This window comes from Dendrobates tinctorius, unplaced genomic scaffold (assembly GCF_039654945.1).
Source record: "Dendrobates tinctorius isolate UK_male_01 unplaced genomic scaffold, ASM3965494v1 ptg000126l, whole genome shotgun sequence".
Classification (NCBI taxonomy): domain Eukaryota; kingdom Metazoa; phylum Chordata; class Amphibia; order Anura; family Dendrobatidae; genus Dendrobates; species Dendrobates tinctorius.
In genome coordinates this window covers 15,341,396-15,368,533 of record NW_027361794.1, presented here as the reverse complement: position 1 = coordinate 15,368,533, position 27,138 = coordinate 15,341,396, and the positions used below count along the sequence as shown (strand labels likewise).

General features: G+C 44.8%; 2 protein-coding genes across 3 annotated transcripts in view; one reads left to right on the top strand and one right to left on the bottom strand.

Annotated features, from left to right (window-relative positions):
* The window catches only part of LOC141047277 (uncharacterized), a 1,035,999-nt gene that overhangs the window by 62,634 nt on the left and 946,227 nt on the right, over positions 1-27,138 (top strand). The window lies entirely within an intron of this gene.
* On the bottom strand, positions 769-27,138 carry LOC141047328 (oocyte zinc finger protein XlCOF8.4-like). Of its 2 annotated transcripts, none has more exons than XM_073542388.1 (7): positions 27,006-27,138; positions 26,011-26,160; positions 25,702-25,881; positions 25,498-25,621; positions 25,317-25,414; positions 25,041-25,131; positions 769-2,354 (listed from the first exon to the last, which is right to left on the bottom strand). In XM_073542388.1, the coding sequence occupies exons 2-7, from the start codon at positions 26,086-26,088 to the stop codon at positions 1,516-1,518; spliced, it is 1,410 nt and encodes a 469-aa protein (XP_073398489.1). In that variant the 5' UTR covers positions 26,089-26,160; positions 27,006-27,138; the 3' UTR covers positions 769-1,515. The 2 variants fall into 2 exon arrangements, with proteins under 2 accessions (XP_073398489.1, XP_073398490.1); XM_073542389.1 differs by having other exon boundaries at positions 769-2,351.

Genomic DNA, 27,138 nt, shown 5'->3' with positions numbered 1-27,138 from the left:
CATTGGTTTCAGTCAATACCATAAGTAACGTACTCCACCGCAATGGTCTCCGTTCCAGACGAGCCCGTAAGGTACCTTTACTTTCAAAGCGTCATGTCAAGGCTCGTCTACAGTTTGCTCATGATCACTTGGAGGACTCTGAGACAGACTGGTTCAAGGTTCTCTGGTCTGATGAGACCAAGATCGAGATCTTTGGTGCCAACCACACATGTGACGTTTGGAGACTGGATGGCACTGCATACGACCCCAAGAATACCATCCCTACAGTCAAGCATGGTGGTGGCAGCATCATGCTGTGGGGCTGTTTCTCAGCCAAGGGGCCTGGCCATCTGGTCCGCATCCATGGGAAGATGGATAGCACGGCCTACCTGGAGATTTTGGCCAAGAACCTCCGCTCCTCCATCAAGGATCTTAAGATGGGTCGTCATTTCATCTTTCAACAAGACAACGACCCAAAGCACACAGCCAAGAAAACCAAGGCCTGGTTCAAGAGGCAAAAAATCAAGGTGTTGGAGTGGCCTAGTCAGTCTCCTGACCTTAACCCAATTGAAAACTTGTGGAAGGAGCTCAAGATTAAAGTCCACATGAGACACCCAAAGAACCTAGATAACTTGGAGAAGATCTGCATGGAGGAGTGGGCCAAGATAACTCCAGAGACCTGTGCCGGCCTGATCAGGTCTTATAAAAGACGATTATTAGCTGTAATTGCAAACAAGGGTTATTCCACAAAATATTAAACCTAGGGGTTGAATAATAATTGACCCACACTTGTATGTTTAAAATTTATTAAAATTTAACTGAGCAACATAACTTTTTGGTTTGTAAGATTTCTGCATCTGTTAATAAATCCTGCTCTTGTGTGAAGTTTGAAGGCTCTAACTTATTTGCATCTTATCAAACCTGCTAAATCTGCAGGGGGTTGAATACTACTTGTAGGCACTGTATATATATATAACCCCTTCTCATTCCTCAGGTTTGATCCTGTTACAATAAAACCAATTATGCAAACCTCCCATACAGATGCCCTTCCAGAAATGTCGGCACCTGGGGCTCATGTGAGGTTGTTATGTAATGTGAGCCCTGCACCCAATCAGCGATAGTATCACTGTCGCCACCTTTGAACAAATAGAACATTAAAAGGAAATTGAAGAGCAGCCAAACCCCAGGCTTTCTGTTGATGTTCAACATGTCCGAGAGCGGAACAGTGAAGCTGGCCTTGATTGGGTGCAGGGCTCGTGTTATGTAACAACCTCACATGAGCCTTGGGAACGTGAGTTCTGACACCGCTGGGAACGGCGCTGGCAAGGAATATGAATATGACCGATTTTATTTTAATAAGGCCAAACATAAGGACTGAAAAGAGGTTACTTGGAAGTTGACAATTCCTTTAGAAAGGTACATTTTTCAGTTAAAACACTGACATTTTGAACATGAAAAAGACTTCTACCCTACGTGAATGCTCAGGTGACTAAGAACAGAGGATTTCATCACAAAACATTTCCCACATTCTGAACATTAAAAAGGCTTCTCCCCTATGTGGGATCTCTGGTGTCTAGCAAGATGCATTTTCCGGTTAAAACATTTCTCACATTGTGAACAGGAAAAAGGCTTCTCCCCTGTGTGTGATCTCTGGTGGTTATCAAGATACATTTTCCGGTTAAAACATTTCCCACATTCTGAACATGAAAAAGGCCCCTCCCCTGTATGGGTTCTCTGGTGTCTATCAAGATGAGTTTTCCGGTTAAAACATTTCCCACACTCTGGACATGAAAAAGGCTTCACCCCTGTGTGAGTTTTCTGATGTCTGATAAGACTTGATGAATCTGTAAAACATTTTCCACATTCTGAACAGAAAAAAGGCTTCTCTCCCGTGTGAGTTCGCTGATGTACAACCAAATTTGTTTTCCGGTTAAACCATTTCCCACATTCTGAACATGAAAAATGCTTCTCCCCTATGTGAATTCTCCGGTGCCTAACCAAATATGATTTCTGGTCAAAACATTTCCCACATTCTGAACAAGAAAATGTGTTCTCTGCTGCGTGAATCTTAAGAAAAGACTTTTCAAGGGGAAAACTATTTCCATATTCTGAGCTTGAAAATGACTTCTTTGCTTTAGGAGCAGTTTGTTTTTTAATGCTTATTTTGTGACTTTGATTTTCCTTATTAGTCGGTAATGAATAAGAAGACAGGACCTGTTTCATAGGATCAGATGACAGATCTTTGCTGTGAATGGATGATGGTATATCTGGAGTAATAGCAATCACTTCAATTGCATCCTGTGGGATCTCAAGATCTTCAGACTTAAAAATTGAAGATGTCAGCTGTCCCATTGATCTCCTCGTACAGTCATCTGCTAAGAATAAAACATTTTTGAATAAAATATTTTTCATTTTTTAACATTTCTACTTAGACTGTTTGTAAAAATGTCAAGTTATGTAAAATATAGAAACATTCACTGAGACAATGACAGATCAGTCTAATAAAAACATCATAGGATGAACCAGTAGAATGTGGTGTTCAACTGTTTGTTCATTCTGTCTCCCACATATGGAATAAAAAGCCACCAAAGAATGATATGTAGGTGAAAATAACACCAATAAAACCTTCTACTCATCTATCAAAAAATAAGTCTATACTCAGGTCCATCATCTGTCAATGGAAAAACAGAGATTACCACATTATTAGTGGCTCAAAGGCTCTTAAAAAGCAACATGGCTTCCATAAACCAATCCAGCAATATCTGCTCTCCCAAAGTCAAATCTCCCCCTCGATTTTGAGCCTTGCAGTGTGCCCAAACCACATTTAGCATCAATATATTTGGCATTACTACTGTGAGAGGAAGCCACTTAATTTACAGTGTGTCTGTCTCCTGGAGCAATATCTGGGCACTATTTTTTGGGTAATAAAATAGTATATTTGCAATTTTCACTTCAACATCCACTGTGTGCTAATTTCCAGAAAGTGGCTGTGGAATCAAAATAGTCACTACTCCTATAGATTAATTCATAGGGTTATAATTCCATAAATTTAGTCACTTTGGGGGCGTGGCTATGTAGCTGTGGAGTGAGGACGCGTCTGAGAAGAGCTCCTGGAATCCTGCATTAATCCTGCCATATAGACCTCTTTTACCAAGGCATACCCACCAGCTTCGGGACCCCATGGACTATGAGACGCCTCTAGGCCCCTGTGGGAGGGCGTTGAGAGGCTCTGGTGAGGTGGGAACTGAGGAGGCCTGGGCGGACGACGGGGCCTGCATGAGGCGGCGGCCATCTTCTAAGGTGCGTGCTCTGTCAGCACCAGCCCCCATCACTGCACTGCTGCTTGGGAGATGAGCGCATATCCTGGGGATCTGAGGGGGACACGCGGTGAGTGCTCTGAAAAATTGGGCCCCGCGCTCCCCCACTGAAAAGACACTAAACCTGTCGGCACCATTACTTTAGGGGCCTCTGGAACCCCCTTGTCTGCTGCTGTTCATGCAGGCACTGTCTCTCTTGGCTACATGAAATCCAGGAACTGACTCAGCACCTGTTATAATCGCTACAATTTTACACAGTCCATCTGCTTTGAGTTGTTTTCGGGACATCAATACTAGATAATAGCCCTGCTGTGTTTATCACTGGGAGTGAGAAATCCCCAGAGCATTTAATTTCAGTAATCTTGCTGTGCCATATTCCTATTAATCATGAATAGGGGGTCAAGAGCTGCCGAAAAATTATGGCAGATCTCACAGCGATGCAGCAGCGATACAGCAGTCGTTACTTACCTTTCAGACGAGACGATCCTGACGTCCTCCCATCTGCGTCCACGCGTCGCTCATCGGCGCCAGCAGGAAGCCCAGCAGGAAGCTCCCGACGAGAAATGGAGCTGCGCGATCAGCGACAGACAGCGGGGGAGCAGGTCGGAGGTAAGTATCACACATTGCGATATCGCTGCTGCGTCACCAAATCTGTGATGCTTTAGCGATATTGCTAGTGATATCGCTATGTGTAAAACCTCCTTTAGAGTGCACGATCCCTCACAAATAATTCCTTACAGGCTCAGCGTAAAAATTGTCCCTCTGAGGGTGTGGAGGGGAGTGAGTAGGAAGAATTGACCCTTAAACAGGCGTCCGAACAGTTAATGCAGGCCATATCCTTAACCAGAATATCCCTGACCGAGAAAGGATGTGTACACTGAGGTGGGGCGTCTTCGGCAAGACATACAGGACATGAGGGGGTGCATTACGGAGGTGGAGACAAGAGTGTCCCAGATAGAGGATACCATTACACCTATGGAGGCCAAGCTAACAAAAGTGGCAGGCTCTATAAATGCCTGGAAGCAAAAAGCGTACGACCTAGAGAATAGACAGTGTCGGAATAATATCCGGATCATTGGTCTGCTAGAACGCTCGGAAGGTCAACAACTAGAGCAATTTTTGTAAGGCTGGCTTAAAGCTTCTCTCCAACGTTCTCCGTAGAAAGGGCTCACAGGGTCCATACAAAACCCCTTCCTCCGGGAGCCCCACCTAGACCTTTCCTGGCACGTCTCCTCAACTGTAAGGACAGAGATGCTATTCTACATTTGGCACAGCAAAAAAAGCCCCATTAAGTTCAACAATGCCACGATCTCGATCTATCCGGATTTCTCTATGGCACTCCAGAAACAGCAGGCACAGTTCATGGAAAGTAAGAAACAACTTAGAGAAAAGAACATTATGTATTCAATGATTTATCCAGCTCGGTTCCAAGTTGTCCACGAAGGTTCTTCCATGTTTTTTACGGATCCAGCGGACGCAGCCATTCAGCTGCGGTCCCATAAGGGGTCTAGTACAAAGGAATCCTAATATACCCACTGTCAAGCAGAATTATTTTACTAATGGTTTGATTGAAGCTTTTTCCGCAGGCGTCCAGTTTACCAACAATACCGGATGCTGAGTTCAGTGATGGTATCCCCTTGTCTATTTTATGATGGGAGCATGGAACTTTGCTCCTATATTGTTTGGTTCTTGTTTTTTTCTCTCACATTGGTTTAATTTGTTGTTTAGGTAGAAGCCGCAGCCAACAGCATTCTCATTTTCTGTGTGATGTCTCTTAAATTTTATTCAAGTAATAATGTGCACCATATCCAGATGAGTAAGCATGGGGTCTGAAATAATATGCATGACCTGGAATGAGGGGTATTAAACCCCCCGGAAGAAAATCAAAGTATTTTCGCAGATTAGGCATTATCACCCTCCCATTGTGGCCTTGGTGGAGACGCACCTGACCAGGGATACAGCTCGGTGCGTACAGAAACCATGGGTACAATGGTTCATCCATGCATTTCATACTAGTTACTCCAGAGGGATTTCATTATTGATATATAGAGAGGTTAGGTGGGAGGCCCAGAAGGATCCTGAAGGTCGCTTTGCTTTTGTATATGCACTGATTAATTCTAGGGAATATTTCATATTGTGTTTATAATCACCCTCGGCTCATACGTCAATTCTCCAGTTGGCGATGAGTTTTGCCCTAAATTATCAGATGTCACCTGCATGGGAGACTTTAATTTAGTCATGAACAATTGTCTTGATAGACAAAGATTGGGTGATGGGACGCCTGGGGAGACTCCCTCTCCGGCTCCATCCCAACTGGCACAGTTCATGGAGGGTAGTGGATGGATGGATTTGTGGCGGGTGCGTCACCCTGAGGTAAAGGAATATACTTGTCACTCATCCACTAGGCGCTCTCTGTCACGCATAGATTATATATTCAGGTCCAGTGGTCTAGCGATGTAGGTGGATAATATAGAACGTGGCAGTAGGGGGGTCTCAGATCATGGCCCGGTTATTCTTAAACTTAAATATGGGCAACTAAATAATGGGATGGTCTGGAAGATAAATCCTTTCTGGCTGAAATTAATAGGATCTCCCGCTAGAATGATCAATCAATTGAATTGCTTCATCTCGTCCCACCCAGAACCTCAGAATGTCAATTTATTTTGGGATACCCTTAAGGCATACATAAGAGGTTGTTTATCCTCTATGATTTCTTATATCAAACGGGTAACCTCGAGGGAGGATGATGAGATGGAGCGACAATTGAAAGATTCGGAAGCTGCATACATATCTAATCAGACTAACGGCAATAGAATTGACTGGCTAGCCGCTCAAAGACTGTACACCCAATATATGGACACTAAGTCTAACTGTAAATTATTCTTTACCCGTCAGTCCTATTTTGAACTAGGAAACCAGGCAAGTAAATTTTTGGCCTTTCTGGTGCGCCAACACAACACATCTAATACAATACTACAGATTCGCAGACCAGATGGTTCATAGGTGTCCTCAAATGAAGAAATACTTAACTGCTTTCATGCTTACTACAGGTCATTATATAAATCTAAATGTGGTTTTGATAATTTGGAATGTTTGGACTACCTATCAGATATAACATTTCCCACATTGAGTCCTGCCCAGCGGGCCTTTATGGAGGCTGAGTTCACTTTGGAAGAGTTAGAAAATGCCATGGCGGACATGGCCTCCGGGAAGGCTCCTGGGCCGGACAGGTTTCCCATTGAACTATACAGGAAATATTGGGATATATTGGCACCACTTCTGTTAAGGGTATATCGGGGAATTGGGGGGGGAATCTATGCCAGAGTCCTTTTACGAGGCAAATATTATTGTACTTAGGAAGGAGGGGAAGGACCCTTTGGAATAAGGATCTTATCGCCCCATATCGTTAGTAAATGTGGTCTATAAGTTCTTTACCAAGGTCCTGGCCACCAGATTGAATTCAATTATACGGAACCTTATACATCCTGACCAAACCGGCTTTATGCCTGGCAAGAGTACTTCTATTAACATTAGGCGAGTACAGTCGGTGGTCCAATATAGCTCCCTGATACCAGACAACAAGTGGGCATTGGCGTCACTGGACGAGACCAAGGTCTTTGTCTCTCTTGAGTGGCCTTTACTAACTGCATGCTTGCAGAGGTATGGCTTTGGTGATAAATTTTTAAAATGGGTCGGTGTACTATATATAAAACCCAAAGCTCGTATTATTGTAAATAATTCCATATCTGAGTCATTTTCATTACACAGGGGGACACGTCAGGGGTGCCCCCTTTCCCCGGCCCTATTTGCCCTTGCGATTGAAGCATTGGCAATACGCATAAGGTCTTCCCCTGATATTAAGGGTATAGATATAGCAGATTGTGTAGACACCATTGGCCTATATGCTGACGACATGGTGATATTTATGGATAGAGCGGAGGAAACATTGATACAAGTGATTGCCACCATAGATACATTTAGTAAATATTCTGGCTTATATATAAACTGGGAGAAGTCTGCCCTATTGCCCCTCTCCCTTACCCCGATGTCCCGACTTGAGACCCTCTCCTCGCTGCCTATTTTATCTAGCTTCAAATATCTAGGTATCCACATATCTCAATACAGTACACGTGACTTACAACTTAATATCTACCCACTGCTGGAACTAGTTAAATTTCAATTTGCAACTTGGAGTAAACCTCCGCTATCTGTAGTGGGTCGTTTAAACCTGATCAAAATGATATTGCTCCCTAAACTCAGCTATTCCATTCAAAACAGTGCTGTACTGATATCTAAATCCATCTTTGCAAATTTAAATTCCCAAATTACATCTTTTATATGGGGGAAAACTAGACCCAAACTCAGGTTATCCGCCCTACAGAGACCTAAACAGGGGGGTGGAGAAGCGCTACTGGATTTCTTTTTATATTATCTGGCTGGACAGGCTAAAGCCCTAAGGAAATGGATGCCTGACAATTATCTCCCTATCTCTGAAAGTCATCTGCTTCATGCTGCACAGACTGACTGCCCACTGGGTTTCCTGGAGTTGGAAAAAATCAATGACCCTCGTCTATTGCCCCTACTTCAACTAGCGCAATCAGTATGGAAGCAAATTAAGAAAGTAATTGGATTTAAGGACATCATAGCTGAAATGCCCTTGTGGAACAACAATTATCTTCCGGTGCTGTTGAACTACCCATCCACTGACTTCTGTATAATGTCTCCTCGATAGGCAATTTGTATGATCATGGGACCTTAATGTCTTTTGAGCAACTACAGGCTAAATGTGGTATCCCGAGGTCCCAATTTTTCCGTTACTTACAGCTAAGCTCAGCCTTTCAGTCGCACATAAGGTGTATGGACGTGAACTGTGCTATCTCGTCTCTACCTTTAATAGGTATCCTTAACTCGCAGGGTCCTCAGGGCCTTATCTCCTCCTTGTATACATACATGCTATCAGTGGGAGCTGAATCGCCCATACGTTCTATAATTATTATTAATTTATATAGCACCATGGATTCCATTGTGCTGTACATGAGAAGGGGTTACTTACAAATTACAGATATCACTTACAATAAACAAACTAACAATCACAGACTGATATAGAGGTGAGAGAGGACCCTGCCCTTTCGGGCTTACATTCTACAGCAGGGTTCCCCAACTCCAGTCCTCAAGGCCCACCAACAGGTCATGTTTTCAGGATTTCCTTAGTATTGCCCAAATGATAATTGCATCACCTGTACAATACAAGGGAAATCCTGAAAACATGACCTGTTGGTGGGCCTTGAGGACTGGAGTTGGGGAACCCTGTTCTACAGGATGGTGGGGAAGGAGACAGTAGGTTGGGGGGTTTGCAGCAGCTCCAGTGATGGTGAGGCGGTAGCTCCAGTAGTGGTGGGGAGGCAGCGGGGATCATTGCAGGCTGTAAGCTTTCCTGAAGAGATGGGTTTTCAGGTTCCGTCTGAAGGCTCTGAATGTGGTTGATAGTCTGACGTGTTGGGGCAAAGAATTCCAGAGAATGGGGGATATTCGGGAGACGTCTTGGAGGCGGTTGGGTGAGGAGGGAATAAGTGTGGAGGAGAGAATGAGGTCTTGAGAGTACCAGAGATTACGTGAGAGAAGATATCGGGAGATTAGTTCAGAGAAATATGGAGGAGACAGGTTAAAGTTGGCCTTGAAGGTCAGTATTAGTAATTTGAATTAGATACACTGAGGGAATGGGAGCCAGTGAAGAGATTTGCAGAGGGGAGAAGCGGAGGAGTAGCGAGGAGAGAGATGAATTAGTCGGGCATCAGAGTTAAGGATGGACTGGAGAGGTGCGAGGGTGTTAGCAGGGAGGCCACAGAAAAGGATGTTGCAATAGTCAAGGTGGGAGACGATGAGGGCATGTGCAAGAATTTTAGTAGATTGAGGAAGAGACAGATTCTGGAAATATTTTTGAGCTGGAGGTGACAGGAGGTGGAGAGCTTGGATGTGCGATTTGAAGGACAGGGCAGAGTCAAGAGTTACTCCGAGGCAGTGGACCTCCAGTATGGGGGAAAGCTTGAGGTCATCAATTGTTATAGATAGGTTGGGTAAGGAAGATCTGTGAGATGGGTGAAAGATGATCAGTTCAGATTTGTCCACATTGCGCTTGAGGAAGCGAAAGGAGGAGGATATGGCTGATAGACACTACGGGATTCTGGACAGCAGAGAGGTGACGTCTGGGCCAGAGAGGTAGATCTGAGCATCGTCGGCATAAAGGTGGTACTGGAATCCATGGGACTTTATGAGTTGCCCCAGGCCAAGTGTATAGATTGAGAAGAGTAGGGGTCCTAGAACAGAGCCTTGGGGGATGCCAACAGAGAGAGGGTGGGATGAGGAGATAGTGTGGGAGTGGGAGAATGTGTGGTTGGAAAGGTATGAAGAGATCCAGGATAGGGCGAGGTCTTTAATGCCAAAGGAGGAGAGGATCTGTAGTAGGAGGCAGTGGTCAACTGTGTCAAAAGCAGAGGACAGGTCTAGAAGGAGGAGTATAGAGTATTGTCTATTAGCTTTGGCTGTAAGTAGGTCGTTGGTAATTTTGGACAGGGCTGTCTCAGTGGAATGATGGGGACAGAAACCAGATTGTAGATTGTCAAAGAGCAAGTTAGATGAGAGGTGGGAGGAAAGTTCAGCGTGGACATGCTGCTCCAGGAGTTTAGAAGCGAATGGGAGCAGCGATATTGGGCGATAGCTAGATGTGGCTGGTGGGTTGGCTTTTTAAGGATAGGCGTGATTGTGGCATGTTTGAAAGCAGAAAGGAAGGTACCAGTAGTTAATGATAGGTTGAAGAGGTGGGTTAGGGATGGGATAAGAGTGGTGGTGATGTTGGGGTGGAGGTGGGATGGGATAGGGTCAAGTGCACGTGGTAAGGTGTGATTTGGAGAGAAGATGAGCAAGCTCCCATTCAGTGATGTTAGATAGGGAGGTTATGGGGCTTGGGCATTGGTCTGGTGTGCAAAGGGGTTGTGGTGGTTGAGCAATAAAGACTTGCCGTGTTTGGTCTATCTTGTTTTTGAAGTGTGTGGCAATGTTCTCGGCAGAGATTAGGGAAGTCGGAGGGGGCAGTGGTGGGCGGAGGAGGGAGTTAAAAGTATTGAACAACTGTTTGGGGTTGTGGGATAAGGAAGATACAAGGGATGTAAAGTAGGCCTGTTTAGAAGAGGTGAGGGCAGATTTGAATGCAAGTGTCGCTTGTTTGAGTGCAGTGAAGTCGTCTTGCAAATGTGTTTTCTTTAAGCGCCGCTCTGCAATTCTGGATGCTTGCCAAAGCTTTTTAGTGATGTTATTGTGCTAGGGTTGTCTATTGATTTGTCGTAGTCTGTTATGCATGACAGGGGTGACCGAGTCGATGGCTGATGCAAGAGTGGCATTGTAGAAACTAGTGTCAGTGTCATTTAAGGGGAAGTGCTCATCCCCAATGTGCGGGAAGAGGAATGGGAAGAAATTCTGGAGTCTCCAATCAGGGTGTCTCCATCTACTAACAATAGAATGACACAGTTATATATACCAATCATATTAGACTCCGACACGACTCTTTAGGATGGGTCGATTCCAATCATCAGAATGTCTGTGATGCCACTCATCAGATGCAGATTTTATTCATACGATATGGCAGTGTCCCATTATCCTACAATACTGGAAAGAGGTGACGTCATTATTGACATCCCTGGTACAAGCTCCTGTTCCTCTTGAACCACTGGTCTGTTTGTTTGGGGTATGGGATGAGGAAACTTGGGGTCACTATGTTGGGATTTTTTTGCGAGAGATGCTATTTATGGCACAAAAGGTAATGGCATTACGATGGATGGGGGGGGGGTTCACGCCTCTCTCTCAGAGCCCCTGGATTGATTTGGTGAACTCGGTTATCCCATATGAGCGTATATTGTATCAGAACAGGGGATGTCTGGGTAAATTTGATAAAATTTGGGATGGGTGGAACTATTCTCATGTTACTCTAAAAAGATGGGGCATTGCACAGATGATAATACAATGTAAAGTATTAGGTTGCAAAATAGTAGTTGCTGTAGTTGTAGTTTAGGAACTTAGAACAGGTTTATTAAGGGCTTGTATAATTTAAATGACAAATATTTCATAGTGTACAGCCTATTGTCATTTACATATATTCGTAGGTTACGTATGTATCACCTTGAATATAAATAAGAGTGCACATTTTGTTTTGTGTTCAATAATATATATATGAATAAGTGTGCTCTGCATAATGCTCACTACTGTATGCAAATATGTATATTGTACATTTTGCTTTATGGTTAAATAAACAATTTTTTTTTAAAAATTGTCAATTTATGGAGATTTCTACTGCTCTGGTTTTCTGCCCTTTTCTCATATTAGGGCTTCTGGAAATGGTGCATCCCATCTCTTTTAGGATCTGCTCCTGCAACACCTGCTTCTGTCACCAGGTGCAGCCTTATTCATTTTGCATGTGGCGCTGGTAATGGAGGACACATGGGAAGCTCTGGGCGGCACAGGTTCTGTCCAGCCAGTAAGATTAAGGTGCCTGGGACCAATAATACCATCAAGACCAGCAGTATGAATGAGTATGCTGTTCAGCTGGAGTAATCTGCTCACTACTTCAGTCAATTGGAAAGCACCACACTCTACTGAAGCTTGAAGGATATGGCCGGAATCTGCCAGATACAGCGTTGTTCTCCTCTGGTTCAGTCCTCTGTGCTCAGCTCCAGGTTTGTGTATTTGTTTCCTGTTGTGACCCCTGTTCATTTACGGCGTATTCTTGAGCCTTCTGATTTTGTATTTTCTCTGCCCTCCTGGTTGTGACACTACTACATGACTATTCTTCTTGTCATCTCACTTTACAGAACAGGTAACACTGTGGCCCAACCCAGATCCATGTAGAGGGGTTAAAGGGTGGTGAGCAAGACAATCCCTAGCATCAGCAAAATGGAGTAGATAGCACCAAGCCTGTTCATGCTGGCCATCTTTTGAGCTGCCAGGAGATCACGAACAGCGCTGCCAATACATTGTGTCTGCAAACTATTTCTGCAAGATCTGCAATCAAATCGCTAAGTGGCGCTCCTTCCCTTCTTAATACTGCTATGTGTCCAGACAGTAGTGTATAACTGTACATAAGGTATTGTCGGATTCAAGAGACGTTGGAAAGTAATTTGCAAAATCCATCTTTTTGCTATTCCCCTTTGTGAAAATTAAAAAATTGGAGCTTATATTTTATGAAGAATTCCAAAGTTATCACCACAAAGTGACACAGATTTGAAAAACAGGAACTAATTAGGAACACAAAACTGGCTGCAGGAAGTGGTTAAATCAGAATATTTTGGGCACGAAATAATATACCGAATATACTCGTGTATAAGCTGACCCCCCAAATTTTGCCACAAAAAAACTGGGAAAACTTATTGACTTGCGTATAAGCCTAGGGTGGAAAATGCAGCAGCTACTGGTAAATTTCAAAAATAAAAATAGATACCAGTAAAAGTAAAATTAATTGAGACATCAGTTCGGTTTTGAATATCCATATTGAATCAGGAGCCCCATATAATGCTCCATACAGTTCATGATGGCCCCATAAGATGCTCCATACAAAATACGCCCTATATAATGCTGCACAAAGGTTAATAATGGCCCCATAAGATGCTCCATAGAATAATATACCCCATATGCTGCTCCATAAAGGTTATGTCCCCATAAGATGCTCCATACATTATGTCCCCATAAGATGCTCCATATGCTGCTGCAGCAAATTAAAAAAAATGACATACTCACCTCTCCGTCGCTGGGGGCCAGGTGCCATTGTTGTTGCTGGCTCAGGACCCCGACACCCGAGATATTCACCTGTCTCTGTTCACACATTGTTTACCGCTGTCTGTCAGTGACGTTCAGGCAGCAGAGGGCGCGGTGTGCACTAACAACGTCACCACGCCCTCGGACCTGAACTTCACTGACAGAGGGACCCGGCCGGCAGACAGCGGCGAGTTGTATAAAAGCAACCTTGCCATCCACTTTATCTCTATTGAATATCACCTGGGAAAATTCTTGGTCTTGGCTCAGTTGTGATGTAATTGCGCTCTATACCAGTATACCTCATTATATTGCTTTAATAGCTGTTAAATTTCATTTACAGAAATATGGTCATTTTACCACTGAGTTTTCTGATTTTATTTTGGAGGTCCTAAGTTTTCTTCTTACTCAATTATTTTTCTTTCAATAAATTATTTTTACAGAATTCAGGTATCTCCATGGGGGCAAAATTCTCCCCTTCTTTTGCAAACCTTGTCATGGCATGGTGGGAGGAGTTACATATTTTTAATACTGTCTACCCTTTTGTGGATTCCATCCAATATTATTCCAGATACATAGACGATCTGTTGTTGATCAGGAAAGGAGATTTGGATCAAGTATTTTTTTTATTGATTATTTAAATTCCAATCCATTCAATCTCAAATTTACTTATTCAGTTGACAGCAAAACTATGTGTTTTTAGGATTTGTGTTTGGAAGGAATACCCTCTTGTACCATTGTCAGTTCTACCTATCGGAAAAAAACTGCAGGAAACACTATTCTGCATGCGGATAGTTTTCATCCTGCACATACTATTAAATCAGTTACTGTTGGCGAGTTTACTCAGGCAAAACCCAATGGCAGTGATTCCCTTTCCTATGAACAGGAAAGTATCTGCATTCAAAATAGATTGAAAAACCGCAATTATCCCAGGTGGTCTCTTGAGAGAGCGCTTAAAATTGTAGAAGGAAAACCGCGTGACTCCCTTATTAATTTTGAATTGATTCCACAGAAGGCGATTTCCTCAACAAAAGGTTAATAGCGCTAATTCTAGCTTTCTTAAAAATAGTCCTACGTTAGTGCTTACTCACAGTACTTTTTTAAAATCTATTTCAGGTATAGTGTCTTGCAATTCAAATATACTTAGGAGTGACAGTACTTTGGATAAAATTCTTGAAAATGGGATCCAAATTGTCTCTAGAAGGTTTTTTATAGATCTGGTCGTTTTCCATGTAAAACTTGTTCTCATTCTACCAAAACGTTGTTCTTTTCCGACTGCCTTACTAACAAAGTTTTCTTTATTAATGATTTTCTGAGTTGTAATACAGATCATGTGGTATATGTTATCGAACGCAAACAATGTAATTTGAAGTATGTGGGTTCTACCATCAGAAAATTAAAAACGCATTCGAGAGCAAATCTATGATAGTATAAATCCTACCATACGCAATATTTCCAATGCCTCCAAACACTTTATTGCTCTACATAATAGAGAATTGTCGCTTTTTATTAATGTTTTTGCTCTTGAGCAGGTTAAAAGACATCCGCGTTGAGGTAATAGAGAAGAACAATTATGAGATAAAGAAGCTTTGTGGATTCTCCTTTTGGACTCATGTGTTCCCACTGGATTAAATTTAAAGAAAGAACTCATGTTGTATTACTAATTTTTGTTAGTTTTATATGGTGGTTTTAATTGTCTTTTTGTTTCACATGTTTATTTAATTAATTAGTGCCACCCGTGTGTACTAGTTATATTCTCACACCCTTTTTCTGGAGACATACCGAGTCTAAGAACATCTAGTTCGAAATGCGTTCAGTTTCTCTGCTGCAACCTTCCCTCCGGTTCTGCAGTCGGGTTTTGTACTTTGTACTATTTTCCTATATTTTATGAATATCTGAATAAACGCCTTGGATTTTATCTTTCTGAGCTGGACCGTTTTCTTCATTTACCGCCTGACAGAGCCGTGGCCCGTGCTTGAAAGCAATTTGGAGGTATAAAGGGTGAGCTGAACATTTTTTTCTCATGCACACATATACTCATTCCCCCTGGCGCGTCTCTGTAGCCCCACTCTCCCACGGTCTCCGGTGCCTGCCTTCAGCGGTCACGTGATACCGCTCATTAATGACATGAATATGCACATATTCATGTCTTTAATGAGCGGTACCACGTGACCGCTGAACGCAGGCCCCTGAGACCGTGGGACAAGAAGGGGACTGCAGAGACGCGCCGGGGGGTCAGTATGATCTCGCGTATAAGCCGAGAGGGGGACTTTCAGAACAAAAATATGGGCTGAAATACTCGCGTATAAGCCGAGACTATACAGTAGTCAAAAACTGTGACCATAAACAATAACACATCTACTGAAATCATCAAACTCAACAGTCTTCAGTAAAAAATGAGTAACTAGTGATGAAACCTATTTGGGGTTTGTTGGCTCTTGGCAAACTAAACTATCGTAAGGGCCAATATTTTCTATCAGATGAGTTTCAAGAAGACACAATAGGTAGTCAACATAACATTTTAGAATAATTCAGAGCCGAGGTGTCATATTTAGTTTTCGGGCATTTTGTTAAATACTATCAGGGAGATACAGAGTTACTAAGAGTTCTTACCAAAAAAGAAGAGAAAGTATTCCTCATTTCAGGAGAGATTATTCAGTAACCTGAATTCCTTATGATCGAAAATATAATGGAATTTGACATGGAGTAAATCTGTTTGCTATTACCCTTTGTGAAAGTGAAAAAATTGGGGCTTATATTTTGTGAAGAATTCTAAAATTATGACTGCACAAAGTGACGCACGTCAGTTTTTAAAAAAGGGCCCTGATTAGGAACACAAAACTGGCTGCAGGAACTGGTTATCAGAGTATTTTGGGAACCAATTACTGTAGTCGAAAACTGTGACTATAGACAATAACATCTACTGAAATGACCAAACGCAACAGTCTCCATCAGTAAAAAATTGAGTAACTGGTGGTGAAACCTCTCTGCGGTAGTTACAGTATGGGGCTCAGTGGTTCTTGGCAATCTAAATTATCGTAAGGGCCAATATTTTATGTCAGATGAGTTTCAAGGAGAACTATTAGATAGTCAAAGGTAAGAGTAGAAAAAGTATTAGTGCTCCCCATTTCAGGAGAGAATGTGCAGTAATCTGAATTCCTTAGGATCGAAAACAATGTAATTTATGATGTGGAGTGAATCCATGAAACCAGGGCTGGAGCCATGCCAACACATCTCCTGCAGGGGTGAATAAATGTATATTACAGCCATCAGCCACACACAGCTTAGAGATATATCATGGCACAGTCTTAATGTATTTTTAATAGTTAATCGAAATTCTGTTTAATCAGTTTTAAAAGAATATGAAAAGTCAGGATAAAATTAAACTCTGTTGTTATTGTACAGAAAGTGACATTTTAATGTTGTCGATCATAAAAGTGAAGTTTGGTCAGAAAGACTGGACCTGGTCTTGTAGGAACCATATGAGCACATTCAGCAGCACAGAAGGGACAGAAGATAGATTCATCCATTAAGATAACAAGTGTCATGAACACCGCACTGCACTTGCTGATTGAGCCAGTGCGCGTGTCCTGAGTAAGGACCCCGTAACACATAGCGACAAGGTAATATCGTTGTCGGGCTCGTCGGTGTGTCACTACATGATCGCGACCACGGGGGTAACAAGCGACGCACGTCGCTTAGTTACCCACTGTGTACCTTAGATACCAGCGCGCTGGTGCAGGGAGCTGGTAACCAAGGTATACATCGGGTTTCTAAGCAGCGCTCGGCACTTAGAAACCCAATGTGTACCTTGGTTACCAGCTCCCTGCACCAGCGCGCTGGTAACTAAGGTACACATCGGGTTTCTAAGCACTGCGCGCCGCTTAGAAACCCGATGTTTACCTTAGTTACCAGCGGCAGCTCGCTGGTCTCCCGCAGCGATGCGTACTGGCCAGCGGGAGACCAGCGATCAAAAAAAATGTCCTGGCTCTTCCAGGTCGACCAGCGATACCTGGCAGGGGGGCCGGTCGCTGAGAAGTGTCACACACAGCAATCTCGCTGGTGAGATCGCTGTTGCGTCACAAAACTTGTGACACAGCAGGGATCTCGCTAACGAGATCGCTATGTGTGACGGGGGCTTTAGACAGACTGTACTCAAAGATACCTGGGGAGCGGGGCAGCAGCGACGAAGATGCGTGTGTTACAGAACCCCCAGCACTCTGAATAGATGTATACTCAATGCAGCAACCGACTGGCTGCGACCCCCTGGGCTGAGGTAAACGAGATATCCCACTTCTGACCTAACCCCACCTTTGTAAATCCCATGGCTATTGTAATGTACGTCTGGCGTCTTAATTGGAGCCTGTTATCTACTGGCACGACACACATTGATTGTCCTGCCCTCTGTATGTATATATATTCTGAGACCGATGAGTAAAATGTTGTCACACTGGAAATACATGGAGTAGCAGTGATCTTTTATATGTTCCCATGTTACATAGCCTTTCGAACCAGTGTCCTTCATTCAGAAGCGAGGAAAAGCAGAGTGAACCTCCTGAGAAATGGGGTGGTAATGTAAGAGATATTACAGCACAGAAGACCCCGTTACAGAATGCTTCAGACAAACAGGACCTGAAGCACATGACTGCTGGGGGTGGAGCTGGCCACAGGTCTCTCAGAGAAAGCAGGAGCAGAGAGAGAGATTGCTTCAGGCCAGCTAGGACCTGAATCACCTGACGGCTGGGGACTTGGCCTAAACTCTAGGAACAGAAGGAAAACTCCTAGAAGGGTAATTACGGGACAAAGTACCAAGGGGCAAATACAGAGACGTAAACCAGATCAGGCCGGGGTCAAAACACGAGATAGCATGACAGTACCAAAGGTTTAGGCCGGTTTCACATTAGCGCTTTTTCAGCGCGCGCACGGCCGGGGGTAGCTCCGCCCCCGTGCCGGCTCTCTGCCCGGCGTGCCCGCCCCTTGCTTGTAGCGCCGCCTACTAGCGGACAGCGGCGCCTGCGATCGGCGCACCCTATGTTTAGCATAGGGTGCGCAGATCGTGCGCAGGCCGTGCGCTAGTTGCGCTTTGACCTGCGCTGCGCACTTTTGACGGTGCGCCGTGCGCGCCAAAATCCGAAAAGTTTGATTTTGGCGCGCACGGCGCACCGTCAAAAGTGCGCAGCGCAGGTCAAAGCGCAACTAGCGCACGGCCTGCGCACGATCTGCGCACCCTATGCTAAAGATAGGGTGCGCCGATCGCAGGCGCCGCTGTCCGCTAGTAGGCGGCGCTACAAGCAAGGGGCGGGCACGCCGGGCAGAGAGCCGGCTCGGGGGCAGAGCTACCCCCGGCCGTGCGCGCGCTGAAAAAGTGCTAATGTGAAACCGGCCTTAGACAGAACGGATAGTCAGGACATAGCAAGAGATCAGTAAACCAGAACGGGCAAATACAGTACCAAGACAGTAGACAAACTCAGAACGAAGAGATGAACGGGTCAAAACCAAACAAGCAACAAGATATCAGGCACAAGGCACGCAAGGGCTCAACTAACTCAGCCGAGGGCAGGAGAATAACTGACACCAGACCTAGGTCAGTTGGCAACTAAATAGCCGCCCTCTGCCAGAGAGAGGCAGAAACAATTAACCCCTGTCTGACCAGGACGGGACAAAGACAAAACCCCATCCTGGATCATGACAACAAGGTTAGAAGAAGCCATCAGCATCATTACCCTCTGCTTTTTCTTACTGGCCCATTATAATATTATCTTCAAGTGATTTTCTGCACATTCTACATATGCTGTCATTTGGCTTTGTAGTTTAAAGATCTGGGCAGGTAATGGTCAGCAGCTTTCACAATTTCTCAAAGGAATTTCAACTTTTTTAGATGGAGAATATTGTGGTCTTAAGGCAAAATGGTGACGAACAGGCTTGCCACTACTCATTACTCACCCGAGTATCACTGTGCTCGGTGAGCACCGAGTATTTCCGGGATTACGCGGTGGGAACTCGGGTCTCCACCCAGCAATTTTGGCGGACTTTAGAGACCCAATCACGATGCAGGGATTGTCTGCCAGGACATGAAACGTTGCAGCCATCTTTGTTGTGGTCGTGCAGTGATTGTCTGGCCGCATAGCATCATCAGGGGTATAAAGTACCGGATGCTGCCCTGCTCGGCGCATTTAGCTCCGTAGAGAGAGAGAGTGGCTGCCTTGATAGGGTCAGAATTGGGGATTTCTGAGTAAGTGTGGGGTCTACAGTCCTAAATACTCACATCCAGCTAAACCAACAGTCCTTTTAAGGACTAATTCTGCATTATATAGATTCCAGTGTTAGGCAGGCAGGGGATTGTACGTAGCTGTATACTCATCAGTGCAAGGCCTGCAGGCACTCTATGTGTGCATATATAGAGCATCGCATATATCATATCTGTCCATGGCGAAAGTTTGGCCAGTTTACGGCTTTTCTCTTTTTTGTTTCTAGATTTTATTTTTGCTGAAATCAAGCAGTATTTAAGGCAAAAAAAAAAAAAAAAAAAAAGGCCTCCCATTTTTTGGTGCGGTATCTTTATGCCAGCTGTTATTTGTACGTGGCGAAAGTGTTGCCAGTTTATGGCTTTTTTCTCTTTCTCACTTTAATTTTTGCTGAAATAAAACAGTATTTAGGCCACAAAAACAAACAAAAAGAAGGCCACCCATTTTTGGGTGCGGTATCTTCGTGCCAGCTGTTATCGGTGCGTAGTGAAAGCGTTGCCAGTTTACGTTGTTTTCCTTTTTTTTGGCCTGGCTGTCACAGTCGTTATATACAGCAGTCTTTGGTATCCCAAATATAATTAAAAAAATAATACAGTCTGTGATCTCAAGCTGAGGCCTGGTGTATCTGTGGTGGAAAATTGTTTCCTTTGCAGGCAGACTTATCACATCTAATTTTTCAGTAGTCCATTTAAAATGGGCAAGACAAGGGGCAAGGGACGGGGAAGTGGACGTAATGCTGATGGTGCATGTAGAGAACGAGGCCATGGTCAAGCAGAAAGTGGGCCACAGCAAAGACCCACATCTTTGCACTCGATTTTCCTGTCCCAGTTTTTAGGGGACCGCACCACACCACTATTGAATCCAGAGCAGTGTGAAACAGTTGGTTGGATAGCAGATAATGCTTCTGGTCACTTAGCCACCACCACGTCTTCCACACGGTCAAGTCTGAGTAGCCGTGAGTGTGGACCGGATATTACTCACCATGATCCTCCTTCCTCACGCCATGCCGAGTGCCCCGAGACAACATATCCCACCCTCGGATACTCCGAAGAGCTGTTCAGTACTCCATTTGTACATTCGTCCACTTGAAGTGGGGCAATATGATATTCCATGTAGCGATGCACAAATCTTTGAGCAGCCACAGTCACCTGAGGTGGATGATGAGGAGTCACAATTGCCAGAAAGTCAGGAGGAGCAGGGTGCAGATGTGGAAGACGAGTTGGTGGATGACATAGTGACTGACACAACCTGGCAGGAGGACATGCAGAGCGAGGAAAGCAGCACACATAGGGAAGGAGGCACAGCACCCCAACAGGCAGGAATAAGCAGTGTGGTGGCTGCCGACAGAAGGCGTGCATCTGTTCGCCATAACACCAACAGGACGGAAGTTGCCATTCTGTTAGATCTTCCAGAGTCTGGTTATTAGATGGAGGAGAGTAGGGGTCCTAGAACTGAGCCTTGGGGAACACCGAAAGACAGGTGTCGAGGTGAGGAGGTGGTGTGGGAGAGGGAGGAAATGAATATCCCTCTAACACTTATTAGTTTTTTAAGGACTCTGCTGATAACCCCAAACAGGAGATATGCTGCACTTGCCATGCCCGCATCAGCAGGGGTAGCAAAACTACCAGCCTGACCACCACCAGCATGATTTGGCACATGGCAGCAAGGCACCCGACTTTGTGGGCCGAACCCCAAGCTCCAGGAACACTGTCTGCAGGAGACAACACTGCTTCTTCCACTGTTTCGCGTCCAATCCAATCCCCAGTTCACCGTGCCTGTGAAGATGCCTCGGACCCTGCACCTGTTGTTGCCAACAGTCAACCAGCACTATCAGCAAGCCCATCCACGTCCTAGTCCCAGCCCAGCCTTCAGTTGTCTATGCCCCAGTCATTGGAATGCAAGTGGAAATATGCATCCAATGCCACACAGGCCACAGTACTTACTTAGCATATTTCTTGTCTGCTTGCACTCTAAAAGTAGGCTTTTAGGCTTGTTCAGACGGAAGCTTTTCGCAATCTGATGGCGGCGGCCGTCCCAAGGTACTCGGTCCCAAGTCACCACTATTTCTCTCGTTGTGCCGTACCTGCATTACATCAGCATGTGTCCCACAACATTACCCGTGCCCTGAACAATACTGTTACTGGGAAAGTCCACCTAACCACGGATACGTGGACAAGTGCCTGTGGGCAGGGACGGTATATCTCACTGACGGCACACTGGGTTAATATAGTGGGCGCTGGGACCCTGTCGGACCTTGGGATGGAACACATCCTCCCCACGCCGAGGATTGCGGGCCCTACGTCAATCAGGGTTACCCCCACAGTCTACAGCTCCTGCACCTTCTCCTCCTCTTCTTCAGCCTCCATCTCTGAAATGAACACACCTGTCAGAAGCCGGAAGCACTGCAGTACTGCCTCAGCCAAGCGGCAAGAGGCTGTGCTGAAGGTAATCTGCATAGGTGACAAACCGCACAATGCAGAAGAGTTGTGGACAGCGCTGAAAGAGAAGTCAGATATTTGGCTGACACCGCAGAACCTACAGCCAGGCATGGTCATGTGTGACAATGGCCAGAACCTGGTGGCGGCTCTGAGGCAAGGTAAGCTCACACACGTACCTTGCCTGGCACATGTGCTTAACCTCATGGTTCAAAGATTTCTCAAAAGCTACCCGGAGCTGCTGGATCTGCTAGTGAAAGTATGCCGTCTGTCTGCCCATTTTAGAAAGTCAGCTACAGCTTCAGCCACTTGCCAGGCTTCAGCAGCATTTGCATCTTCCGGCTCACCGACTCGTGTGTGATGTCTCCACGCGTTGGATCTCTACACTGCATATGTTGGAGAGGATTTGTGAGCAGAACAGGGCAGTTGTTGACTACCAGCATCAACAAGCCTGTCGATATTCAGTTGCGACTCCACACATAAGACCTTAGGAGTGGACATGGATGTCAGACATATGTACTATCCTCCAGAACTTTGAGGACTGCACCAAGATGGTGAGCGGCGATGACGCCATCATTAGGGTTACCATCCCGCTTCTCAGCATTCTGAAAACGTCTTTGCTCACAATTAAAGATGATGCATTGCTGTTAGAGCATGAGGACATGGAGCAAGGAACCATACAGGGTGATTACACTCAGCCCAGCCTTATGTCATCGCAATGTGGATAGGTAGACATTGATGAGGAGGAGGAGGAAGAAGAACAGGAGCTACTTTCATGCACTTTAGACGGTACTACAAGCACAGCTGTCATACCGCTTGTTCAGCGGGGATGGCCTGAGGACAGGGAGGAGGAGGACAACACGCTCAGTCGTCTTGTTGGTGAGGACACAGAAGTCTTGCCTGTTCGTAGTCTGGCACGCATAGCTGACTTTATGTTGCACTGCGGTTCCCGTGACCCTCGCATTATAAAAATTTTCGGGGACACTCATTACTGGTTGGTGACACTTCTAGACCCACGTTACAAGGAAAACTTTCAATCTCTTCTTCCAGAGGCAGAGAGGTGTACAAAAATGATGATGTACCAGAATTACTGAAAAAATTCCCATGTTAGAACGCTGGTAGCAGACGTCAGAGTTTGTTGTACAGCAAAGGAGTCCAAGCAACAGAGACAGAAGTACAATCCAGCTAAGGCAGGGGAACAATGGCAAAGTTCTGAGACAGCTTTCTCAGATGTTCACATCGTGCCGCCACAGAGGCAAGGGGTGGTGTCACAAGAAGTGCAAAGATTGGGAAGATGGTGAGGGAGTACCTTGCAGATCGTACAAACGTCCTCCGGGATTCCTCTGTGCCTTTTAATTATTGGCTATCCAAGCTGGACACGTGGCATGAACTGGCTCTCCACGCCTTGGAGGTCCTGGCCTTCCCTGCTGCTAACGTTCTGTCAGAGCGGGTTTTTAGTGCCGCTGGTGGAATTATAACAGATAAGCGCATCCGCCTGTCAGCTGACAATTCTGACAGGCTGACTCTTATCAAAATGAACAAGGGCTGGATTGGCCAAGACTTCTGTACACCACCGAATGAAAACATCCAAACATAACCTCAAATAATTTTTTGGGCTGGTTGGGGAAGTGTATTCTCATGCACCACTTCACAATCACATGGTTATTCGCTTCCTGATTGGGTCTGTTTGGTGTTATCCTCCTCCTTATCCTCATCTTTATCATCCACAACCAGTAGAAAACCAGGGTCAACGTATTCCATGCTGCAAAAGTCACTATATTTTTATTTATATCCCTGTCTCTGAGCTGTTGCTAGGGAAAAACATATCTCGTTGAACACATTCTGGCTTCATATCTATGAACCTGTGCTTGCACCTCCCTTTTGTTATTTTCTTTCATAGGTGGATTAACATTTTTAATTTATTTGTTTGATTTTAGTATGATTGATCATTAGGTCTCCCTCTTCTCCGCCACTAGATGACCAGGGTTGATGTGTTCTGTGCTGCTGCAGGCAGTCCAATTTTTGGTAAGGGTGTCTATGATGCCCATATTATACTTTTAAAAAATGTACCCCCCATGGGGAAATGTTTGTCAGCCCATGCCCTACATGTATGGGCATTACAAGTCTAGGAGACCTGCTCCTTTGTAATGGGAAATTTTTTTTAAGGCGGCCCTCCTCCATATTTCGTCCATGGGGGGATTGGAGTGCGTGCAAATTTTCGTCAAGGCGGCCCTTGCATTCAATGCATAAAGAATACGTATGGCAGGACCAACTGAAGACTGTGAAGTGGGTTTTCATGTGGCCTTCCAGTATCTGGGATCAAAGGCTTATTGGGGTGCATATGACTTGGCAGCAAGGCAGGCCTTGCATTCAACGCAACATTTTTTCTGGAAGCCCTCCTGGACATCTCGTGAAAGGGGTATTGGGGTGCGTCGTAATTCTCGGCAGCCCATCCACTCACTGCATAGGCTACAACAGTTTAGGAGACCCACTGTTTAATAATGGCCCTTGAAGCAGATTAATGCTACCTGATGCCCCTGTAAAAATAGGCTCTGTGACTTTAAGAGTCCCTCCTTCATAAATGAAACAAGATATGTCTGCTTATGTGTCACACACCACATGGCCAGCTGGCGTTGTTAAATGTTACAATGACATTTCCCAGTGAATGCATTTGTTTGGGCTGAAAGAAATATTACAATTTTAAAGCTGAAAAACGGTTCAAAAACGCTGTGTCTGAACATAGCCCAAGTGGTGAAGGAACATTTTGGTCTGGGGTTAATTATTTTGCCTTACATACAAGTAATTAACCTGGAAAGGATGTACCCTAACATATTTCCCAGCAAAATCCGTTTTGGTATGTTTTTTGGTGCACCGGTAAAAATGACATGAAACTCTGAAAAAAATAGTTTAAAGCTGTGAACTAGGAGTCAGGATTGCTTCCAGGGGAGATCCCCATGATGTCCCGTGTCATTTGAGCAGTGTTTCCATCATTTTCAGACATTTTTAGAGCCTAAAAGGACCCCCGGGGGGATCGTGGTAAAAATGCTCGGGTCTCCCATAGACTTACATTGGGCTTGTTGTTCTGTCTGAGTACCCGAGTATTCCAATTTGCTCGACCCAAGCAACAAGCACCCGAGCATTTTAGTGCTCGCCTATCATTAGTGATCACATGATTGTGATTATGGCCGGACTACACCACCGATAAAGCAGACACAACTGAGGACTGAGAAGAATCTGTGACTTCTCTGTATTAAGTTGTTACTACTCACCTGGGTAGTCATATGTAGGAATCGCCTCTTTACACCACTCATCATCCCTAACATATGTCTCTGTAGTATTAATATGGGTCAGATCTTCACCCTGAAACAAATATTGCAAAAGTCACAGACAGATGGAGAAGTCACATCTATGATCAGCTCTAATCCTGCCATCTCCACCGTTCTTATTACACAAGTATAAAACATATAATACTGGTGGATAAAACAAGACTGAGCAGCCGTCTACACATCATAGGGGAGATCTCATGACTCCTTCTCTCCATCTACCTGATGATCCTGAGGAACATTGGGATCTTCTTGTTTGCAGTCCTGTGGAAGAAGAGGACGGGGACATCTCTCTGGTGTTGTCGTCTTACTGGATAGATCTGGAGGAAACACATACAGGGACTGAATTCATTCTCTACATACAGATAATTATAGGCCGTGTGTATTTAGTCCTGTCTATTACCTGGTGATGTGAGGGGCTGGGGAACCTCCATCATGACGTCCTTGTACAGATCTCTGTGTCCTTCTAAATACTCCCACTCCTCCATGGAGAAATAGACAGCGACATCCTGACTCCTTATAGGAACCTGACACATACAATACCGTCATCCCCCCGATCCCTTCATATCGTTACTGTATAACGTCCCAGCATTCCCAGCAGTGTCACCTCTCCAGTCAGAAGCTCAATCATATTGTAGGTGAGTTCTAGGATCTTCTGATCATCGATGTCCTCATGTATCAGTGGGTGAGGTGGAGGCCCCATGATTGGGTTCAGGAGTATTCCCCATCCCTCAGACACAGGGTCCTGACAGCGCCCACTAGAGGTCTTCTTCACTACTGTGTAATCCTGGTTATGGAGAGACACATTAATAAATCTCACTACAGACATTTCCAGAGTCCTCACCTCTCCAGTTCTGTCCATCTGTTATTCCCATAGATAAGAATGATGTAATGTGACGTCATCAGAATCTCTCACCTCTCCAGTAACCCGGAAGATGATCTCTAGGGTGAGGTGTAATATCCTCTCCGCCATCTTGTCTCTGTCCATATCCATCCTTGATGGGTAAATCAGGAAAATTCTCTTATGTAGAAGATCTTCACTGAGAGGATCCGATATTGTAGAGACCTGAATGAGAAGATGAGCCGATGTAACATCATAAAATCCTGTGTAATAATACAATTACTGGAGATAATAAGGGAAACATATGAGGAGATTTATTATTTTACAATATTTAGTTTCCATCTTTACATCTACTAATAAAACCTATATATTTAGGCCACAGACAACAAGCAGTTTCTCCCTCGGAGTCGGCAGCTGAATACGTTTCTCATAGACTCATCTTCCATAACGCTAATTCTCGTCTCATTTCCCGACACTGGAATCGGCATTAGCAATACTGCAGGAGATATTCATTACACGGGACAGGAGAAATAACTACTTCATGGTGAGGACGACATCTTCATCTTCTACTACGGCTCTAGAAACATATTTGGCCAGAGTCCGTCACTGACTCCATCCCCACCGGCCGTCTATATGAAAGTTTCCCGACAATACTGTGTGTGTGGAGGATGGCGATACTGGGGGAACATTATACTGTATATGCGGCCAAGTAAGAGGCCCCGTACTATGAGAGTAATACAGGTTTCCTTGGTTCCCGTCTTTCATAGTTGGGTCGTTTGTATCTATCAGCGGAAAAGGAACAAAACCATTGTGATTCTTATAAAGGAGACAACACAGAACCCCCTAAATATAACATTTTATACCAACCCCACAATCTGTGACTCTTCAGGGTAAATCGCTCTCTCACCACTGGATTAGAGCTGATACTATGAAGCTAAAGAGACTAAACAGACTTTCTGTCACCTCCATAAAGGGGCACTTTTCCGTGTTTGTCAGAACTGTCCGAGGATTATTAGAGGTGATAGTTTCCCCCAATTAGAAGGGACACCTGTGGATATTGGGGTCTTTACCTGCTACAGTCCTGGTGTGGAGCCTCCACCTGAAGAGCCGCACTCCACATAGAGAATAATGGAGCCTCCAGCACCGACCTCCACCCGCAGAGCCGCACTCCACATAGAGAATAATGGAGCCTCCAGCACCGAC